Here is a 19,060-nt window from a genome sequence, read left to right on the forward strand (position 1 = left end):
CCGATTCTCTGTAATAATTCTATGGGAATAATAATGCATTTTATTTTGTAAAGTGATTTCTTGCACCACACAACACAACATTTTTAATCACTTACTTGTCTAAAGGACAAGTCGATAAAGAGGTTAATGTTAAGCCCTGCATGTTTTTTTCAAAAGTGTCATGGAATGTTGGCCTACATTGAACACCACAAGTCGCTCTGGATAAGAGCGTCTGCTAAATGACGTAAATGTAAATGTAAAAACATTGGCTGCTACTGTAGGCAGAATGATAGAACAGCTATTTCCATGTTAAAATGTTATGCATGCTTTTTCTCCATTGTTTTTAATGGTAGGCCACTCTGGTAGGCCTGCATTATGATCAAATTGCCACAGTAGTGTTATATCTAGCTTAGCTGTAGAAGAACGCACATCTACACGGTTTCACATTGTACATCATTCTGACATTTAATGACATGTGCCACTCATTCTGACAACCCATTCATACGTAAAGCAGCACACTGTCGTAAACCATAACAACGTACAGTACGACGTACAGCACGTCGTACCATACATAACACCCCCCCCCCTTCCAAAACCAGGGACTGATACCATATATAAAAATGTCCATAGGGAAAGAACCTAGAGTGATACCTGTGAGAAAAACATTAACCCTTAAACAGGAGAGGTAAACAACGACTCTCCAAACTAGACAGGCTAAGACACCTAATGGAGCCTAAGAATGAAAGGAGGTTAAGTAGTCCTCCAGATGAGCAGGGCGAGTTCGTGCCCGCATAGGCCGTTCTTCAGCCACCACCACTTTTGGCTCTTGGGTGATAGTAGTGGGTGTATGTACAAAAATGTATGCACTCACTACTGTAAGTCGCTCTGGATAAGAGCGTCTGCTAAATTACAAAAATGTAAATGTAAAATGTAGTGGAGGAGGTCCATCAGGTGCTGTCCCTTGCCTGTATGTCTGTTTTGTACTGGCCTGTGAGAGAGGAGTGGGAATTTCTATTCCTTGAGGGCCAGGGACTTTTCTGAGGCGGCTGGCGTGCCAGTACGATCCATTGCTCAGCATGAAGGTGGCGGACCCCAGTTGTCGACTGACCTGCAAGGGGTCCGACCAGAATGAGACCATTTTGTTGCACCGCTGAGGCCGTCGGGCCCAAACCCAGTCTGACACTCGGATGATCGGATTCTTCACCCCGTGTGCCTTGTCGAAATGCTGTTTCATTGCTCTTTGGTGCCTGGTTACTACCTGCTTTGCTTGGGTGACCTAGTCGCCGGTGCAGCCACGCTCTGTGTTCTGAGTCTGTCCAGTGGCAGTTCCATCTCACGATCTAGCATGAGAGATGCCGGGGAGACCTGTGTTGTTGTGTTTTTGCTTGCTCTGTAGTGCATCAGCGTTTAGTTCAAGGCAGTTTGGAACGTGCACCCCTGGACCATGTGCGCTTTGATACCGTTCTTCAGTGTTTGGTTGAAGCGTTCCACCCCTCCGTTAGCTTGTGGGTTCTAGTAGGCAGTGCAGATCTGTTGTTGCTGAGATAGGAGGAGAACTTGACAGAGGTTAGTTGGGGCCCATTGTTCATGGTTAGGGTGAGGGGTAGGCCCCACCTTGTGAAAAGGCTGTCTAGGATGTCCACGATGGCCTATGCTGTGACAGTTCCAACACAACTTCTGGCCAATTAGAGTGGCGGTCATACGCCACCACCAGGAAGCGCTGATAGTGAGGGACTGCATGTCCATGGATCAGCTGGATGTGTTTACAGCCGCGGAACAGCCTTGTAAGAGGCTGCATGGGGGGGGAGACTTTCCTGTATTTCCACTGAGGAGGCATACAGCACGATCCCTGACCAGGGCATCAATGTCGTGATTGATGCCTGGCCACCACACAAGGTCTCAACATTTCTGCTTGACCTTCACTATGCCCAAGTGGCCTTTGTGCACCATGGATAGAACATGCGAACGCTGGCCACTCGGGACTACAGTGCAAAACCCTCGAGAGACACAGAACTCTTTCCAGCAAGAAAGTTTGTGCTTCACCCTGGCGAAAGGTGCCAGCTCTTCCTTGCACACATGCTGTCCATCCAGTGCATATGTAGGGGCACAGGGTAGACCGTGTGGGTTCCTGTTCCAATGCTTCAGCTCTTCCAGTGAAACAGTTGGCTGAAGGGGAGCGTAGAGCATTTGTACAAGCTCTGTTTCGTTGTCGTCTGGCAAGACGGTCGGAGTAGGAGTGTCAATGACGCGTGAGAGAAGGTCTGCAGCGGTGCTATCCCTCCCCGGAGTGAACTTCAGCTGATAGTCATACTGTCTGAGGCGGTCGTCCCATCTGTGCAGCCGAAGTGGCTTGTGGCCAGTTCATGAGGCTGACAGTAGCGTCGTGAGGGACAGGTGGTTGGTTCGGAGCGTGAACAGCCAGCTATACAGGTAGAGGTACCACCTTTTGCACGCCCAGACACAGGCCAGTGCTTCTCGTTCACCAACAGAGTACCGTTGCTCAGTGGGGCTCAGGGCCTCGAGGCGAAGGTGACGGGCCTCTCAATGACATTCTGCAGCTGTGAGAGGACAGCTCCTAGTGCTCCAGCTGAGGAATCACAGGTGGCATTGGTGGGGCAGACGGGGTCAAAGTGAGCCAAGACTGGGGCTGTGGTGAGCTGGCTCTTCAGTGAGCAGGCCGCAGTCCAGGCCCATGGCTCGTCCTTCTTGAAGAGATGGCGAAGGGGCGCTGTGGTCTGAGAGTAGTGGGGCAGAAACCGGAGGTAGTAGGCTGTCATGCCCAGGAATGAGGCCACCTGAGAGGCTGAGGTAGGTTCCGGGATGCGGTGAACTGCTTCAATGTTCGGCATAAGTGGGGCAATGCCTTTGGCCGACAGGCGGAACCATACAAACTCGACGGCTGGAGCTGCAAGGATGCACTTGCACCATTCAGGGACAGATTGTTCTGCAGTAGAGTACTGAATACTCTGTGGAGTCGATGGTCATGTGGAGGTCGGGGCCATGGAACACGATGTCGTCCAGACAGACTGCAACCCCGGGTATTCCAGCGAGGATGATACTCATCACGTTCTGGAAGCAGCTGGGGGTGGAGCTAAGTCCAAAAGGCATGTGTGTGTATCTGAACACACCAGCATGTGTGACGAAGGTCTCTGCTGTCTGGGTGGAGGGGTACCTGAAGATAACTGTGACACGGGCTGAGCTTCGTTAAGACCCTGGAGCCGTGAAATTGTGCGGTCAGCTCCTCAGCTGTAGGCAAGGGGTACTTATCCGGGACAGCCTTGTTCAGAGCATGGAGATCCACACAGGTCTGGATTCCACCTGACTTTGGTTGCAATGACCAAGTTTGAAATCCAGGGGGCAGCGTTGACTGGCTCAATGATGTCTGCCTCCAACTGTGACTGGAGATCTTTAGTGACATCATCACACAGTGCAAAGGCAATATGCCACAGGGGCTGCATGACTGGGGCCACGTCCAGGTTCAGTAGGGGCCTGTGAGTAAAGGTTGTGAGGCAGCCCAGTCCTTCAAACAGAGCTGGCCAGTTCTGTTGCCATGTGCAGGTAGCCTGGTGGATAGCAGACCCACTGTCATCTCTCAGTGTAAACCCCACGCCTGTGAAGCGGTCGAGGCCCAGGAGTTTGGCACCGCGCTTTGCAACGTAAAATGTGAATAGTGGTAGATGCTTGGCGCTGTAGTGCACTCGGACCTGGAGGGTGCCTGCAATGTCTATCTTGGAGCTACAGTACCCACACAGGGCAGTGGAGAGCTGTTGGAGTGGTAGGTTACTGAACAACTTGTAGTAAGTGGCAAGGTTGAGTAACGACACCGCAGCGCCAGTATCCAGTAGCAAAGGCAAACCCACCTCGCTCAGCTGCACAGTGCACATCTTGAATGACACATGGTTGGTGGAGACAGTTCGGATTTCTGTGTGTTCATGTCGAGAGCGAGTGGAGAATATGGGCCTGTTTTGAGTGGAGCTAGTACCTGGGGCAGAACGACACACTTTTGCAATGATGGTATTTTGAACCGTTTTTGCATATCTTTCCATGGGCTGGGCAGTTTGGTAATCCTTCTGGCCCAGTAGACTTGTGAATGTTGACGTGTTTAAAGGTCTTACTCACGTCGGCTACGGAGAGCGTGATCACACAGTCGTCGGGAACAGCTGATGCTCTCATTGCATGCCTCAGTGTTGCTTGCCTCGAAGCGAGCGTAGAATGATTTAGCTCGTCTGGTAGGCTCGTGTCACTGGGCAGCTCGCGGCTGTGCTTCCCTTCGTAGTCTGTAATAGTTTGCAGGCCCTGCCACATTCGACAGGCGTCGGAGCCGGTGTAGTACGATTCAATCTTAGTCCTGTATTGGCGCTTTCCCTGTTTGATGGTTCGTCGGAGAGCATAGCAGGATTTCTTATAAGCTTCCGGGTTAGAGTCCCGCACCTTGAAAGCGGCAGCTCTACCCTTAACTCAGTGCGAATGTTGCCTGTAATCCATGGCTTCTGTTTGGGGTATGTACGTACAGTCACTGTGGGGACGACGTCCTCAATGCACTTATTGATAAAGCCAGTGACTGATGTGGTGTACTCCTCAATGCCATCGGAAGAATCCCAGGACATATTCCAGTCTGTGCTAGCAAACAGTCCTGTAAGTTTAGTATCTGCTTCATCTAACCACTTTTTTTATAGACCGAGTCACTGGTGCTTCTATCAGGAGGATAGAATTATGGTCAGATTTGCCAAATGGAGGGCGAGGGAGAGCTTTGTACTCGTCTCTGTGTGTGGAGTAAAGGTGATAAATAACTTTCCCCCTGGTTGCGCATTTAACATGCTGATAGAAATGAGATAAAACTGATTTCCCTGCATTACAATCCCCGGCCACTAGGAGCACCGCCTCTGTTTGAGCGGTTTCCTGTTTGCTTATTTCCTTATACAGCTGACTGAGTATGGTCTTACGGATTCCGTCAACGATCATCCGTCATTGACGGAAACCCTCTGGAATAGACAAACACAGGCATTTTATAGGCCTATTATGAAAGCCACTGCTATTTAACAGAGAACAGATCAGTAACTCAAATATTTGACATATTGGTGTGTAAAAGAAATGGGGACAGAATGAATTAAGTAAGAAAAGTAATTGAGTTTTCAGTCAGATAAAGTGAATATTCGTTTGGGTGAGCTGATGCCTATAGAATGTTCACCCTGTAGTTGAGGGCAGTGCACCGGTGATTCCACAAAGTCCAGACACTGACAAGAAGAGTGTTGGTTAGGGCCCTTGCTCACCAGTTACAGAGATTAGTGTCTAATAGCATTAGCAGCCTACTGGTGCCTGTATTATGACACCATCAGAAATAGTAGAAAAACATTTAACTTACCCACAAACAATGGCACTACTATTCTTTCATTGTTTCTGAAAAAGCTAAAGCAAATTATGGTTTTGTTTGTAATTAAAGTAATGCCATTAATCTAATCCCACCAATGATAAGAGCACAACACCAAATCCATTAGGATGAGTATTCAAGGAAACACACGTACGTGACTGCCATTGGCATCTCTCAATGACAATAATACATATTTAAGGATATTTTAAACAAATTCATTAGGCTCTCCTTTTAGAGCAGAATAGAATACCTAGCCTGGTCCATAGTGCATTTTCTCTGGACCCAACTTTTCTATTGTATCTACAGTATGTTTGTCATACATTTGGCATGCGAACACAGAGGAGTTGGCTAAATCACAAACATACTGGACATAAAGGAAACAGAATACCTACTTCCACTATTAAACTTAACACATTTGTGGATCAAATATTTTATTCTCTTCATGTATTCAGTGGCAATTTTAGCATGTAAATCTTGGTGGGACAAGCCCTCAAATTTTGGGGGGATGCATAGCCACAACACAACACTAAACATGAATTGCACTATAACGGTGACAAACAGTGCCCACAAATTGTTAGGGCCCACATACTGTAAAGCTGTCCCAACAGCAGAGCTTTCTTTTCAGCACCATGGAGTGAATCCTTACTACTGCTACACCTGGCTATCAGCGGAGCCTCGTCTGGCAGCGAAACAGTTCATTCAGCCTCATTTACTGCTTAAAAAAACATGGCTGACTTGCTTAAACAAATTTGGTTTCTACTGACAAACTATGTACAAACTATGGCATAATGGAACGATGAGCGGATAAGAGCCAATCCATAGTTTCAATTATGACATTAATGGGCGAGCGACGATGGACATAGTCAATATACATACAGTGCATTCAGAAAGTTATATTCTAAAATATTCTAAATTATTCTAAAATTGGGTGCCTTGGTCAGGGATGTGACCAAGAACCCGATGGTCCCTTTGACAGAGCTCCAGAGTTCCTCTGTGGAGATGGGCAGCCATCTCTGCAGCACTCCTCCAAATCAGGCCTTTATGGTAGAGTGGCAAGACAGAAGCCAATCCTCAGTAAAAGACACATGACAGCCTGCTTGGAGTTTGCCAAAAGGCACCTAAATACTCTCAGACCATGAGAAACAAGATTCTCTGGTCTGATGAAACCAAGATTGAACTCTTTGGCCTGAATGCCAAGTGTCACTTCTTGAGGAAACCTGGCACCATCCCTATGGTGAAGCATAGTGGTGGCAGCATCATGCTGTGGGGATGTTTTTCAGCGGCAGGGACTAGTCAGCGGCAGAGACTAGTCAGGATCGGAGAGTCTTGAATCCTTAAAAATCCTTGAAGAGATCCTTAAAGAGATCCTTGATGAAAACCTGCTCCAGAGTGCTCAGGATCTCAGACTGGGGTGAAGGTTCACATTCCAACAGGACAATACCCCTAAGCACACAGCCAAGACAATGCAGGAGTGGCTTCGGGACAAGTCTCTGAATGTCCTTGAGTGGCCCAGCCAGAGCCTGGACTTGAACCCGATCTAACATCTCTGGAGAGACTTGAAAATAGCTGTGCAGCAATGTTCCCCATCCAACCTGACAGAGCTTGAGAGGATCTGCAGAGAAGAATGGGAGAAACTCCCCAAATACAGGTGTGCCAAGCTTGTAGCGTCCTACCCAAGAAGAATCAAGGCTGTAATCGCTACCAAAGGCACTTCAACAAAGTACTGAGTAAAAGGTCTGAATACTTATGTAAATGTATATTTCCTTTTATTTATTATATATATATATATAAATAATATATATAGTATTCAGACCATAGCAAATATTTCTAAAATCCTGTATTTGCTTTGTCATTCTGGGGTATTGTGTGTAGATTGAGGGGGAAAAAACTATTTGATCAATTTTAGAATAATGCTGTAACCTACCAAAAGTTTGGACACACCTACTAATTTCGGAGTTTTTCTTTATTTTTTTACTATTTTCTAATAAACTATGAAATAACACATATGGAATCATGTAGTAACCAAAAAAGTGTTAAACAAATCCAAATAGATTTCATATTTGAGATTCTTCAAAGTAGCCACCCTTTGCCTTGATGACACCTTTGCACACTCTTGGCATTCTCTCAACCAGCTTCATTAGGAATGCTATTCCAACAGTCTTGAAGGAGTTCCTTCAAGACTGCTGAGCACTTGTTGGATGCTTTTCCTTCACTCTGCGGTCCAACTCATCCCAAACCATCTAAATTGGGTTGAGGTCGGGTGATTGTGGAGGCCATGTCATCTGATGCAGCACTCCATCACTGCTGTTGGGACTGCTGTGGGGGCAGCTTTATGTAGGCCCTAACAGTGTGCGCGCACTTTTTGTCACTGTTATAGTCCAATTAATATGTTATGTAGTCGCTTTTCTGGTACGCATAAAAAAAGACTGCTCAATAAATAATTTCTATTGAAAGTGCTATATCCAGGAGTATTTACTCTGGGTACAGGAAACCGTGCACCAAAACCTTTGGGTTAAAATAAAGTAATGTGGTCAGATAGTCTTGCTTACCTGTTTCCACTGGCTGGGTCTGGGTCCACCTCTGTATCCATGCCTGGCTGACCAAAGTGACTGAGCCAAAGAAGCAGAGCACACTTCCTCTTTCACATTGAACTCCACGCTACATCTGCGGTCCACTACAGAGCAGTCTCTCTCAGATACTTCATCAACTGTATGTGTTCCTGCCTAGTTTGATTACCAAAGGACCTGCAAGTTGATCACTGCACCTGTAGGCTATATAACTCTCCCTGCACTTTTATTCAAACACACTGTTGTTGTGGGGTTTACCTAGAGGTTGCGATGCATCTCCATACATCTCATTGGAAGTGTGGAATCTGCCTTTTATGGCATTTTCAATTCCAGGCTGTCCACCATAGCCGATGACAACCGGTTTGCATTCAGCAGGACACAACATTGTGCCACATTCAGATGGAAATACAGCATGTAGAACAAACATCCTTCTCGGATATGTAAAATAAGAAAGTGCCAGACCTATTCATGACATTTGTATCTGCACCTTTCCACGTTTGCCTATTTGTGGCCCTGGTATTGTGCATACAAATGTGTACTCGGAGTGCTTCACATGGGGTAGGCCTATATTCACCATAGGCTTATTCAAAGGGTTGAAACTAGCAGAACATAATGACTTCTCATGTGGAATATACATCTGTCAAATATTTCCATCTAGCCTGGTCCCAGATTTGTTTGTGCTCTTGCCAATGCCAACTCCATTGCTGTATATTTTGTCAAGACAATGAGTTAACATGACAGCACATACTGGCACTCAGTCTAATTTCCATCTGCAAAACTGAAATATTTGATGCTAAATATGCATTAGGGATTCATCTTTCAGAACATTGTAGATAGGAATAAATAAAAAAATATAAAATACAGTAAGACAAGTTTATTATTTCATACTACCTCAACTCTACTGCATCCTTCCGGATATTCATTGGATCCTCTTTCGGGCTAGCCATTCAGTCAAAGGTTTGACAGAACATAAATTCTTAACATTACAATCTCAGTAAGGTCCCCACTCAGACATCACCAAGAACACAATGACATTATGCATGACAAGCTATGTAGGTTATTGGACAAAGAGTCAGTAGGCAATGAAATGTGTTGTACTTGACACACCAAAATGTGTTTAGAGTGAAGATTTATTGACAAAATGTGGTCAACACAGTGGCCTAATACTTTGAAATGTCTCAAGATTGTTCCCCAAAGGACTAAATGTGAAATTGTTTTTCATGCTAGAACATTTGATACTGGTACTTCCTTCAGATAAAACAAATACCCAACCTTTTCATGTAAGCAGTGACAGACAATTCAATTGTTTTATTAAAAGATTGTTCAAAATACCAAACCCTGTTATCTACTCTGCAAAACAAAATGGACAATTTAAAACAAATATTGGGTTATTCAAAATAAAGCAAACATTCTTGCTCGGGGGCGTATTCATTACACCGATTGTTGCAATACGTTTCTTAAAACGGAAGCAAACAAAAACAGGGCGGGACCTACCTGAAATTTGTCCAATAGAAACAATTGTTTCACTCAGTTTGCTTCTTAAACAGTTCATAATGAATACACCCCTGTTCTCAAAGTTCAACTAACCATAAATTCAAAACAAAGATTCTGTCTGGCATTCAGACACACACAGAAAAGGATCCGGTCTCTGCACCTCGAAGCAGAACAGGCCTCTAAACGGTATTCTACATACACTCTGCATTATGTTGTAATCCTGTGGGGAAAGCATTGAGGATGAGGAACTAGGTTCTCTGCATGCAATACATTGTTTCTAATGTGGGCAGAAAGACACTTGCGAACATAGAATTTGTAGGAAATAATCAATAATAACTTAAATGGACATGTATGTGTGTTCCTTACAGAGTTTTCAAAACACGCTCCATCAATTAATTTTTTTTTCTTCTTCTATGTTCACATTGCTTTGTGTTCTCAGAGAACTACTTCATTGCCTTTACTTATTCACCCACCCCATTCAAACACATTAAGAATTAATGTAAGATACATTTTATTGCCATAAACAGTGTAGGAAAAAAAAAAAAAAAACTAAAAAATAACCCAGATCTTTCTATAGTACAGTAAGAACAAGGTATCACTTACTAAAATTTCATAACCAGTAAAATGTAAATAAAAATGGTTGCAACACATTCTCAAAAGCATCCTCCTACACAATCTACTGGTAGGCAGACTAGATTTAGCCGGTCTCCATGGGACAAATGAGAGCAGTTGATTTTTGTTCAGTTTCCTGTTAAAGTAGTACATTTTGCAGTGTCTAAGTGATCAATTTTTTTGATACAATGCATATAACTATTAAGATGTGGAAGTCAAAAGTTGCCAAACATCGAGACCGTTGCAATAACCCATGTTTCTGATTTAATCTAGTGTGCACTTCAGCCGCTCCGCTAAAACACCTTCGGCATCGCTCCATTATGCAGGAAGCCATTTTGCCTGGATTTAACAGACTAAGATCAAAAATCTTTCAAAATCAGGTTCCAGAAATACACATTGAGAGACAACAATAAGGATTCAGTTCTCTTGGCAATGTTATCATTTAATATTTAAGACAGTGGCAATTTGAAGCTGAAATGATAATCATTTCACAAATAGAGCAGAAATTTAGGAGGAAAAGATATAAAAGACACCAAAGGAACAGCCTTTTGACAGCTGTATGTCTAAAACTGCAAATCATTTGGTGAACACAAAGGATGCCTTGGGAAAGGTAAGAGAAAATGACACATCAAAGTCCTTACCCAAAGGCAACAGAACCAAACTGAAGCCCCTGTCCCGAGTTCCTTTTGATGTGTGTGGGGTACGGGTCAGGTTGACATAGGCCTGGCCCCTGCCCCTCACAGCAGCCTTGGGTCCAACTGCTTTTTTTTACCAATTAGATGAAGGCCTGCTTTGTGTTAGCGAGCAGAAAGAGGAACCCAGCGCCTGACTCCCCAGCGAGCTCTTTGGGAGAAGTCTTTGAAAGATTTTTGGTAAACAAAGCCAGTAGATCCAGAGTAGACTTCCAGAATAATGCAGCCGCGTGGATATATCTATTCCTTTTCTGCCTCTTTTTCAAGCTTTGAGAATGGGAAACAAACAAAAAAACATTATGGTTAGACAGGTTCAATTCCGGGGGAAATCTTAAATGATTTAACAGGAGAAATAAAATAGTTTTAACAACTTCTACAGTACAATTGGATTGTTAAGCAGATACAATGACCTTAAACAGCTCCACTAATAAAAAGTGTTACTTTCTGCACTGTTCCCAAACTGAACAATGTGTTTTAACGTAACGCCAATTTACATTTGGAAGTCAAGGGGGTAAAACAAACAAAAGCAGCACATTTCTGACCAAGCTTTCTTGTTGGTGTGTGTGTGTGTGTATAGGAGGGGAGCAGACAATGAAGGTGTTGTGTAGACCAACAGTGATAACAAAACCTTCTGGACTCCTTACAGACGCTCAGCCACAACCGCCATGAACCAAACCATCAGCACAAACCATTCTATTCTAACAATTCATGTTATATTGATTTTGTAAACAGGGGCAGAATTCTTGTGGGGGATCAATGCCTACCCACATGGAAGCATAGCAACCACTTCAGAGTTGGGGTCAAGACACACTTCATTTCCAACACAGAGAGTCGAATAGCGTAGTGAAATACACTACTAAATAAACTGAAAAGTTGGTTACTTTTCAGCTCAATTGTATTCATTCTTTACTGCAATCAACATGTGAATGGACCTTCCCAACAGAACTACAGACAAAGCAGGCAAAAATCACAGAGAAGCAGAGGTGTACGTAAGAAACATGTTTACAGTTTGACATGCATTCACAAGCTGCTCTCTGGGTGTTGGTGTGTTGTATTATTTTGTCCAAGAGTATGTGTGTGTTCTCATCTTGTTTTTATTCCGTCTCGAATAAATATTTCACTCAGAGGGTTTTGTTCAGTTTGTCATCTCCGATAGAGGATTGCTAACGGAAGGCGTTAACGTATCCCATTGGCATCGTTTCATTTTTCTACACCGTCCCCTGCCCTTCCCTCCCGGGCTCTGAGGCCTGGTCAATTTCTTAAGGGTTGTCTTTGGGAATTACCTCCTCTCTCGGCTTGGCTCCGCCAAATATGGCAGAGTTGGGGTTGGCGACTTGGTTTAGCGGGGCAGCCACCGTGCGTGGCTTCAGCTGAAGCCGCGGTCTCTGTGCCCTCTCCTCTGTGGAAAGCAAAGGGAAAAAATGACTAACATGATTAACTGGTCAAGTCAAATGTTATCACATCAAATAGGTGGCAACTGGGTTCAGGGCTTTTCGGTAGAGTAAATGGGGGGGGTCAATATTTACACCTTCACAAAAGCTGTACTGTAACAAAAACACAAAGTCATCAAAAATCCATTTAAACTGATCCATTCTTCCTGATCCATTCTACCAAGACTAAAGGGTGCTTTTTCTCAAACCTTGATGCCAGAAGTACTGCTTATTTTCATTATTCTCCTCTAAATCAGGGACGAATTCAGGCATGGGACACCAGTTGAGGAGTCTGCCCAATCAGTGACATCTATCAATCAAGTACCCAACCACAGTGGAGAAGAAAGCCCTCCAAACTCCACACGTGGGAGTACCTCTGGTCTAGAGTATTTTATATGAGATAAGAGAGATTGTGACACCGTCAGAGGGTTCTCTGAAGTCATCCGCTCCAGCGCGCGGTGGTGGTCCGCCGTCCCTGTAGCGTCCCCCCATGCCTGCTCCTCCACCGCCTCCCCTTCGGTCACCACCGCGGCCACCTCCTCGGCCTCGTCCGAAGTCATCGTCTCCTCTGTAGCCTATACAAGGAGATGCAGAGGGAAAATACATTTTAGACAGTCTTGGGCTCATGCAGGAGTGCAATGTTACAGAACGTTCAGATAAAGTTTAGTGTAGAACAGACATTATCTCGTAGAATAAAGATAAGGAATCTTGTGAGCTCTAAACACCACATTACTATCAGTAACATTGTAAACATTGCAGATCTGACTAAATTAAATCTGCGTCCTTGCACAGCACCTGGAGCAGCCCTGTAAGGTGACAAATGAGAATGATGAACCTCCTGTATGAGTGATAAACAAAATGCACCAAGGGACAAAAAACCTGTGTAAATCGCAAAAGAAAAACCTGTGAATTCCTATGGGGGAGGAAATTACATACCGCTTATATCAAACTATTCTGCAGATTCAAGCGTCAAAAAATGGGAGCAATTGGTTTGCTTCCTTAGCTTGGTGCACACTCTACCAACTGCACTGCTTGATCTTAAACTGCAGGATTCAAACTGGGTCTGATCTAATGACAGGTTGGGGACCGGCTAAACCAGCGGAACGCTCATCCCACCTCCTTCATAGTCGTCTCTGGAACCTCCTCTGGGACCACCTCCACGAGAGCCCCCTCGGCCTGCAGGGGACAGGGCTCAGTTTTAACAATAGTGGCGAGTGTTGCTTAGGGCTGAGGCAGGGGTGAGGAACCCAAGGGCCTAGTGCTGGTTAGCCAAGGACCTAGGTTAGTAGTACTGCTTCTAGAGACAGCTAGTTGAAGTCTTTGGTTAGGAAAGTATAGAAGGTAGAAAATATTTAGTTTAGCTGCTCAAATTTGTAGGGTTGTAGAGCTAAACAGGTCAAACACCATTTACTACAGAAAAGGAAGCAGGAGAGAAAGATGGGTGAGTAAGTGTGAATGGATAGATTATGAAAAGTGCCAGAAATTCTCAAATCCCAGTATGTAGTGACATACAACAAGAATAAGGCCAGAGGCAACAGTAGTGGTAGTAGTACTAGTGCAATGCACACTTATAAGGACTGATGATTTTGGTTATAGCGGATTCCATAATCCATTGATCTATAAATGTGATGTACAAGCATCTTGTCATGTTTTTATGACCACAAATGTTTGATTCTTCCGTTATTCTTATAAGTGGAATGCACTGTATGCTTAGGAGGAAGCAAACTCAAACAGAACAGCAAAGCTTCTGATAATTGACAGATTTTAAGACAGCCTTGGATTTAAGTATGATGGTGAAAGATGAGTCTCAGGGCAATATTAAAGATGTATAATTATTCAAATCTAGGCCAAGAGTTATTGCTACTTCATATTAATATTTACAGTTAAGACAATCTACAAATCAACTCATTTTGACTCATTAGAGAATGTAAGAGATCAACACTAAATCAGCTGACGTAAGTAATTGACATTTCTTTGTAGTTGTAATAATATACAACATATTAATAATTAAGAAATATAGTAAGCAGTAGGAGGAACAAACAAGTTCGCATTCCAGTGAGCGCAAGCAGGTACCTCCTCTGTCGTTCCCCCGGAAGCCGAATCCTCCAGCGCCCCTCTCCTGCTTTCTGCCCTCTGCTATGTCAACCCTGAGTGACCGGTCTCCAAGGAGCTGGGGAGGCACAAGTCAGCATTAGGAGGAAATAAAACAACATGGTCCACTTCTCTGATAATGCTTCCAACAATGTTTATGTCCTACAAATATATCACTGTTGGACGCATCACTGTATTTAAATTGTCCCTTTTATAAAATGATATTTGTCACTGTACTAATTTTTAAAGCACTTTGGACAGCAATCTATTTTATGAAAGGTGCACAACAAACTAAGTTGATCATAGTGTTGGAGACAGTTTTATTTGTTTTATGAAAAAACAGCATAATTTATTCCTTTGTCACGATACCCATAACACAATACTCAGATTTTCTATACGAAGCAGACTGAACTGTATGGTCCTTTTGAGGTATACTCAGCAATGCATGAATAAACAGAAGTATCAGGATGATTTCCAAAACAACAAAAGGGACAATACCAGAGGATAATCTCCTCCGCGGTTGTCACACAGCCATCACGTTGTATGAAAGTGAAGTGAACTCCTATGCACATGCGCAGATGCTCTGTGTGAATGTTCACAAGCGGAGCCTCTTGCATCAGTGCCACTCTGCAATATCTTTGGTTCACATTGCTGCTCATGGCCACATAACGCTGAGGACTCAGTTTAAGAACCTGTTTAAATGTTAAATAGTTTGTGCTATAGCTTTAAAATCAACACACGGCTGTTAAGGTTCCATAATTTGAACTGGAAATTCAGTCCTGTGATACTGAATATTGTGACAACACTGAACCACAGTATCCCTTTTACACTTATGAACCAGATACAAATGAGGACCTGAGAAAACTAATTGTGGGTACTCACAGCACCATCATACGTCAAAGCTTCTTTAAGGGATTCCAAGTCATCAAACTCTACATAACAAAAACCTGAAAGGAGAAAATTGGTTACAAAAAAGAAAACTGTTGCCGTGGCTTGTGATGTTTGTTATGCTATACAAACGGGTGCTTGCTCACCTTTAAACTTGTCTGTTTCTTTGTCTCGGACTAGTCGAACACTCCTGACATTGAGGTCTTTGAAAATGGCGTCTATGTCTCCTTGTACTGTGTTGAAGGGCAGGTTGCCCACGTAGGCTGTGTATGGGGGCTCTGTGGGTAGATCCTTCTGCTTGCGGGGTCCACCAGGTCCACTGCCACCTCTGGGTCTACCAGAAACGAACACCTCCATGAGAGAACAGACTACAACAGATAGCCACGCCCCACATACTGGACCCTGAGTTTTTCATGGTCAAGAATTACTAAGGACCACCGCATCAATGGCTGAGAGTCTGAGCTGGAGATTATGGTTGATAGTTAGGACATTAACTGAGTCACAGGCAAAATTGTGGCACAGAGGTAGTGCAGTGATACTTTCCAGCTGACTTTCTCTGAGCCTTCGATAAATGATGTACACTTGGACAGATCCATTAACAATCAAAATACCAAAGATCTACAGCTCAGATCCCATAGGAAAATACATAATGTTTCACATACAATACAGGAAATAGGACTAGGCTGTCTGCAAACTGAAGAAAGAATTGACAAAGAAAAATAATAATCTGTTCCATTTCAATGCCAACCATGTTAGCAGCACACAGATAAAGATGGTGGCCCTATTGTGATAAAATACTGGTAAACAATAATACAGAGATAATCTCATTCGTTTCATTTTTTTTTACCCTGAAGAAGGCATATATGGAGCTATTTTTATAGCTTATTCACCGTTAGTCAGCACATCTACAAAAAATTATCTCTGGGTGTGCACCAGCTTTTCATTTTTCTCAGTTAACAGAAGAAGTTCCTGTGCACTGATAACAGCCATTTTGAAGAAAGGTCTACTTGCAATGAATGTTCTATGTAATAGTTTTTCCCTAATGAACTTTTTCCCCTATGAATACACTGGACAAGAGAGTCTGCTATAATGATTTAAATGTAAAAAATATATATATGTATGCTCCTCATGAGGAGTGGTGGGGCACTGCCAAACCTTCAAGGAACCTGTTCCCTTGCTGGCAACAATCTGACAGGGCTGAGAGAAATGCAGATGGGGTACTGCATGCCTGCAGCATTCCTCGGGTGTCAAAGCAAACTGAGCGACCAGGCTGAACCAAGATGTACAGCCACCTAGCTATAGGCCCCAACAAGGGAAACGGGATATCAGTTGCATAACTGAATGCATTCAACTGAAAAGGGTCTTCCAAAGGGAGGGAGGTTGGGCATATAGATCTTTCCCACAATTAGCAAGGAGAGCAAGCGATTTTTTTGTAAAATAACCATGTTGGCTGTTGTGATCTTACATAGCATTTGATAAGAGTTAAGGTGATAATCTGTAGTTATTTGAACCATGGTGTCAAATTAATTTACGCCAAGTAGCCCAATAGATACAACACTAGTTTAAGTATTTCAGGATCAGGGGCTCCAACTCATTTCCTGTGTGAATCAAGTAAAGCAGAATATGATTACAACAACTAACGTTAAAGGTTATGAGTCACTGACAAGGGGTGGCAGACAGATAAAACACAGATCTTCATTATGATCATATGTACGTTTATCCTATCCAAGGGATCATATTTTAACCTGATGTACTTTATGCCGGTAGCTACCTAGTCTAATGTAGTCTAGTGTTTTCGTTGATTAGGCTACTTTTCATTTCTGGCTAGTTAATGACCTAGCTGGATTGAGTTCCAGAATATATTTCAGTATCGCCGCAACATCGTCAGCAAGTAAAGTTTACAATTTCCTGTATTGAATGCCTGGCGTCAATGCACGAGTTAGCCCACGTTATGTTAGTTAACTGCATTGCTAATCGTTCAAACCTAGCTAGCTGGCTGGCGAGTGCGCGCATCAAGCTAGATAGGAATGGATGCAGGGTGCAATGGGCCCAAACTAGACTAGCTAGCAGAGTTAGCTAGCTAGTTCTCCGCATAAATCGTCATGCAATTAGCACAAGCTAATCTAGCGAGCGCACTAGCTAGCTAACGTGACCACTAACAATGCATCAAAAGACTTGTGCATTGAATAATGATTACTAACCAACTAGCTAAACATGCTATGCATTGATAATGATTTCGGGGATTGGCGCATGTTGACATCTCGAGCTGTTATCACCCGATTTAGCCATTCAGCGCAGTCCCTGCCTTGCTAGTAGTAGCATAACATGTAGCCCATGTGGGCTGCTTTTTAACGCGATGCTGGCGCCAAGTGCCATGCTGGCAGTCTGAGAATTATAAAATGTATTGCATTCATAACCATGTCATAATATGTATTGTCAAACCGCCATGAATAAGTCGCTAACATTCTGTAATGGAAAATCTCACGCACATCTGAAAGTAGCTAGCTATGGTCAATCCACGAGTTTTCCCCGCCCTCAATACCGGCTTCCCATTCATCAAAGCGGCGGTGAGAGGCTAGCCACTGGCACTGTCTGGCCCGTGTTCTGAGCCCAGGCCTATCTTTGAGAAGAATTTCGAACAAGCCCCTGCATAAAAGTGAGGCATTGGTGCGTTTTCTTGCATCACCATACGGTAATACTGACACATTCTATTCGTCCAGGTATTTTCTTACCCTCTGCCTCCACCAAAACTACCGTAAGCCCGATCTCGGTCATCGTAGTTATCGTAATCCGCCATTGCCGAGATTGCTGTCGGAGAAAGCAGTTGGGTGTCGAAAGGTCCTTCAATATAGGGATAGCTCAATTTTAGTTGTCCTTTCAGTGCCTGAACCATTGCACAGTCAGATAGATACTACAAGTTAGCTACCCTCAAATCCCCCAACTAAACTAAATATCAGTAAAATAACAAGATCCAACCCCAGTGTCATTAGTGTTTTGCATCTGTATATTGGTATTTATCCTGGTTGGGCATTCTACTACTGTAAGAAACAGGTGCATATGATGTTAGACAATTTATACAGAAGTATAGTCCTTTAGCCAACACTATCTCCGCGCTATTATCCACAGGAATATCAATGTGGCCTACCCCCAACCCAGCTAGAGTTACACCATGCCAACCTGGTCTCAGAGCATTTCGTATTATTCTTTACCTAAATCCGAGACATTCCATTTAGTATGATATGTTATGAATTACAATTCGTATTATGTGAAGCGAATTTACCAAATGTAAAATATGTTACGAATTTGCGAAACTTATTATACTGTAAGTATCAAAAGTAAAAATGAAAGCTGACAAGGTAAAAATCTGTCTTTCTGTCCCTGAACAAGGCAGTTAACCCACTGTTCCTAGGCCATTATTGTAAATAAGAATTTGTTCTTAATAACTGACTTGACTAATTAAATAAAAGTTAAATAATGTTTTTTTATGTATAAATCATTTGAAATTGCTTGTATTAATCAAACCAGATTTATTTTTATTTTACTTTATTTACGGATAGCCAGGAGCACACTCCAACACTTAGACATCATTAACAAACAAAGCATTTTTGTTTAGTGAGTCCGCCAGATCAGAGGTAGTATATCTCTCCCCACCTGCCCTGAATGATGCGTCGCCACTGTTTGTATTTGACACCATGATACATTTTGCTATCCCTGCTCCCATTCAACACTCATTCTAACATTACACCTTTCAACTGCCTTTTTCAATTCTTGATTGCCTTTTTTTGCAGGAATAATCTAGCTCGGATGGAAGGATGGAGAAAGGAACAAAGGGAAAGAGTACAGAAGTTATCCAGCCTGCTCACTAAGAAATGTAAATAGCCTGACTGCTGAGGGACAACATAGTCAATGTACTTGCTAGGATAAGTCTAATTAAGTGAA

At 43.3% G+C, this 19,060-nt stretch overlaps 1 protein-coding gene across 3 annotated transcripts; it reads right to left on the bottom strand.

Annotated features, from left to right (window-relative positions):
* Positions 1–9,002: 9,002 nt before the first annotated feature.
* On the bottom strand, positions 9,003–18,159 carry eif4h (eukaryotic translation initiation factor 4h). 3 transcript variants are annotated; one of them, XM_014161976.2, is made up of 8 exons: positions 17,854–18,158; positions 15,268–15,455; positions 15,116–15,180; positions 14,216–14,312; positions 13,259–13,318; positions 12,562–12,717; positions 11,996–12,111; positions 9,003–10,979 (listed from the first exon to the last, which is right to left on the bottom strand). In XM_014161976.2, the coding sequence occupies exons 1-8, from the start codon at positions 18,012–18,014 to the stop codon at positions 10,953–10,955; spliced, it is 870 nt and encodes a 289-aa protein (XP_014017451.1). In that variant the 5' UTR covers positions 18,015–18,158; the 3' UTR covers positions 9,003–10,952. The 3 variants fall into 3 exon arrangements, with proteins under 3 accessions (XP_014017451.1, XP_014017452.1, XP_014017453.1); XM_014161977.2 differs by having other exon boundaries at positions 15,268–15,449; positions 17,854–18,123; XM_014161978.2 differs by lacking the exon at positions 13,259–13,318 and having other exon boundaries at positions 17,854–18,159.
* Between the last annotated feature and the right edge of the window lie 901 nt (positions 18,160–19,060).

This window comes from Salmo salar, chromosome ssa20, assembly GCF_905237065.1.
Source record: "Salmo salar chromosome ssa20, Ssal_v3.1, whole genome shotgun sequence".
NCBI classification, from domain to species: Eukaryota; Metazoa; Chordata; class Actinopteri; order Salmoniformes; family Salmonidae; genus Salmo; species Salmo salar.

What these genes read in the sequence shown, in the direction of transcription:
- eif4h (XM_014161976.2), bottom strand. Translation starts at nt 18,014, where the DNA reads ATGGTTCAGGCACTGAAAGGACAACTAAAATTGAGCTATCCCTATATT. An exon ending in CAGAGACGACTATGAAGGAG is followed by an intron (nt 12,718 to 13,258) that starts GTGGGATGAGCG and finishes CTCCTTGTATAG; the next exon opens with GCTACAGAGGAGACGATGAC. An exon ending in GAGCCAAGCCGAGAGAGGAG is followed by an intron (nt 10,980 to 11,995) that starts GTAATTCCCAAA and finishes CCATTCTCAAAG; the next exon opens with CTTGAAAAAGAGGCAGAAAA.